The 2500-nt window shown below is 47.4% G+C and overlaps 1 protein-coding gene across 1 annotated transcript in view; it reads right to left on the reverse strand.

Annotated features, from left to right (window-relative positions):
* The window catches only part of ralgapa1 (Ral GTPase activating protein catalytic subunit alpha 1), a 171500-nt gene that overhangs the window by 77579 nt on the left and 91421 nt on the right, over window positions 1-2500 (reverse strand). The window contains exons 31-32 of the mRNA XM_063183617.1: window positions 1823-1891; window positions 1143-1277 (exon numbers count right to left, since the gene is read on the reverse strand). Of these exons, the coding sequence (XP_063039687.1) occupies window positions 1143-1277; window positions 1823-1891 (204 nt within the window). The remainder of the gene's footprint in view (window positions 1-1142; window positions 1278-1822; window positions 1892-2500) is intronic.

Below are 2500 nucleotides of genomic sequence, written 5' to 3' on the forward strand. Positions count from 1 at the left end.
TGTGTGTGTGTGTGTGTGTGTGTTACCTTGTATATGCAGCTGAGTATGGACTTGTCTGTGCTGTCCTTGTCGTGTGTTTGTGTGTGTGTGTGTGTGTATGTATGTGTGTGTGTGTGTGTGTGTGTGTGTGTGTGTGTGTGTGTGTGTGTGTGTGTGTGTGTGTGTGTGTGTGTGTGAGACCTTGTATATGCAGCTGAGTACGGACTTGTCTGTGCGGTCCTTGTCGTGTGTGTGTGTGTGTGTGTGTGTGTGTGTGTGTGTGTGTGTGTGTGTGTGTGTGTGCCTACGTAAGATCCTTAGGATCAGCTGGGAAGATAGACGCACCAATATCAGTGTCCTACAAGAAGCCAACATCCCAAGCATCACCTCAACTATTGCTAAGCACCAGCTACGATGGACAGGTCATGTGATACGCATGTCAGACAACCGCCTTCCAAAACTAATTTTGTATGGCCAACTAAAGGAAGGAAAGCGTACCCAAGGAGGGCAGAAGAAGCGGTACAAAGACATGATAAAAGTACATCTCAGAAATTGTAGCTTCAATGTCAATAACTGGGAGGAGGCGGCCCTCCAAAGAGATGAGTGGAGAAGGTTGGTTCATGAGGGTACAGCACAACTAGAAGAGGACCTCCACCATGCTGCAGAAACAAAAAGGCAATTGAGGAAGGAGAGAACCACTGCCAAAATGAATCCTCACATCCAAACAACTATCTCCAGGACAACAATCTACATATGCCCCCACTGCAATAGAGACTGTGGATCAAGGATTGGCCTCAACCGTCATCTGACGACCCACAAATGACCAGACCCAACGTCAGGAGGACAATCATACTCGTTTCGAGTGATCGCCGCCGCCGATGATGATGATGATGATGATGATGGTGTGTGTGTGTGTGTGTGTGTGTGTGTGTGTGTGTGTGTGTGTGTGTGTGTGTGTTACCTTGTATATGCAGCTGAGTACGGACTTGTCTGTGCGGTCCTTGTCGTGTGTGTGTGTGTGTGTGTGTGTGTGTGTTACCTTGTATATGCAGCTGAGTACGGACTTGTCTGTGCGGTCCTTGTCGTGTGTGTGTGTGTGTGTGTGTGTGTGTGTGTGTGTGTGTGTGTGTGTGTGTGTGTGTGTGTGTGTGTGTGTGTGTTACCTTGTATATGCAGCTGAGTACGGACTTGTCTGTGCGGTCCTTGTCGGGCGTGAGGGTCTGGATGGGCTGCAGCAGGGTCTTGGGGGGCAGAGCCATCACCCAGTCCAGCAGACACAGCAGCAGAGCCACCACCAACTGCACACACATGGATGGAAACACACACACACACACACACACACGCACACACACGCACGCGCGCGCACGCACGCGCACGCACGCACGCACACACACACACACACACACACACACACACACACACACACACACATATGCACAAGCACGCACGCACGCAGGCAGGCAGGCAGGCAGGCAGGCACACACACACACACACACACACACACACACACACACACACACACACACACACACACACAGAGAGAAGCACACACACACACAAGTGAGAGAGGTGTGAGAAGAACATTGTAAGAGCACTTTGACTTAAGAAGGAAAAAGAAGTAACATTGAGATTAACATTGACATTGTCTAATGTCTCATTCATAGAGGAATGGATGTCTGTAATTATTTTAGTGTATTTGTCCAAAATCAGAGTCAGTCAGTACCTGTAGGAAAACAGTGTGTGTGTGTGTGTGTGTGTGTGTGTGTGTGTGTGTGTGTGTGTGTGTGTGTGTGTGTGTGTGTGTGTGTGTGTGTGTGTGTGTGTGTGTGTGTGTGTGTGTTACCCTCTTGTCTGGTTCGTGTGGTGAGTTCTCTGTTGTGGGCAGCAGGTAGGTGATGGTGGCTATGAGGATCTGAAACACAACGACACCAAGACAAACCAATTTTGCTTTAGATGGTGTCAAGCATGTGTGGTGGTAAAACGCGATTTGTACAAAGAAAACTGCACCATGCTTAAAGTCAAGCACAATAGTGGGAGTGGCACGGCTTGGGGCTGTCTGAATGCCATCAACAGTAGGAAGCTGAATTTCACCTAAAGAAACATCCTTGTCAACATGTACTGTGACTACTGAAGCAGATCATGATACTCTCTATAGCAGTGGTTCTTAACCTGGGGTGCGGGCACCCCCTGGGGGTGCGCCAGAGATTTCAGGGGGTGCACGGAATTTAGTTTGTGTTGAGGTTGTGACCAAAACTTAGCTTATGAACATTATAATTAGTCCAAATCAAAACCAAACTAATGCATGTTTTTTGGTTCCCATGTAAAGGCATTAGGATATTGTTTAGTGTCTTAAGCAAGAATCATTTCAATTAATCACTTAAAATCATTATTTATTACTTACACAAGTGTAAAAGTTTGGGGTGAGGGTGCGCGGCTTGTCTTTGGCACAGGTAAGGGGGTGCATTAACAAAAAAAAGGTTAAGAACCACTGCTCTATAGGATTTCATTCAAATCTCACACA

Source organism: Engraulis encrasicolus, chromosome 19 (assembly GCF_034702125.1).
Source record: "Engraulis encrasicolus isolate BLACKSEA-1 chromosome 19, IST_EnEncr_1.0, whole genome shotgun sequence".
In the NCBI taxonomy this organism is placed as follows: Eukaryota; Metazoa; Chordata; class Actinopteri; order Clupeiformes; family Engraulidae; genus Engraulis; species Engraulis encrasicolus.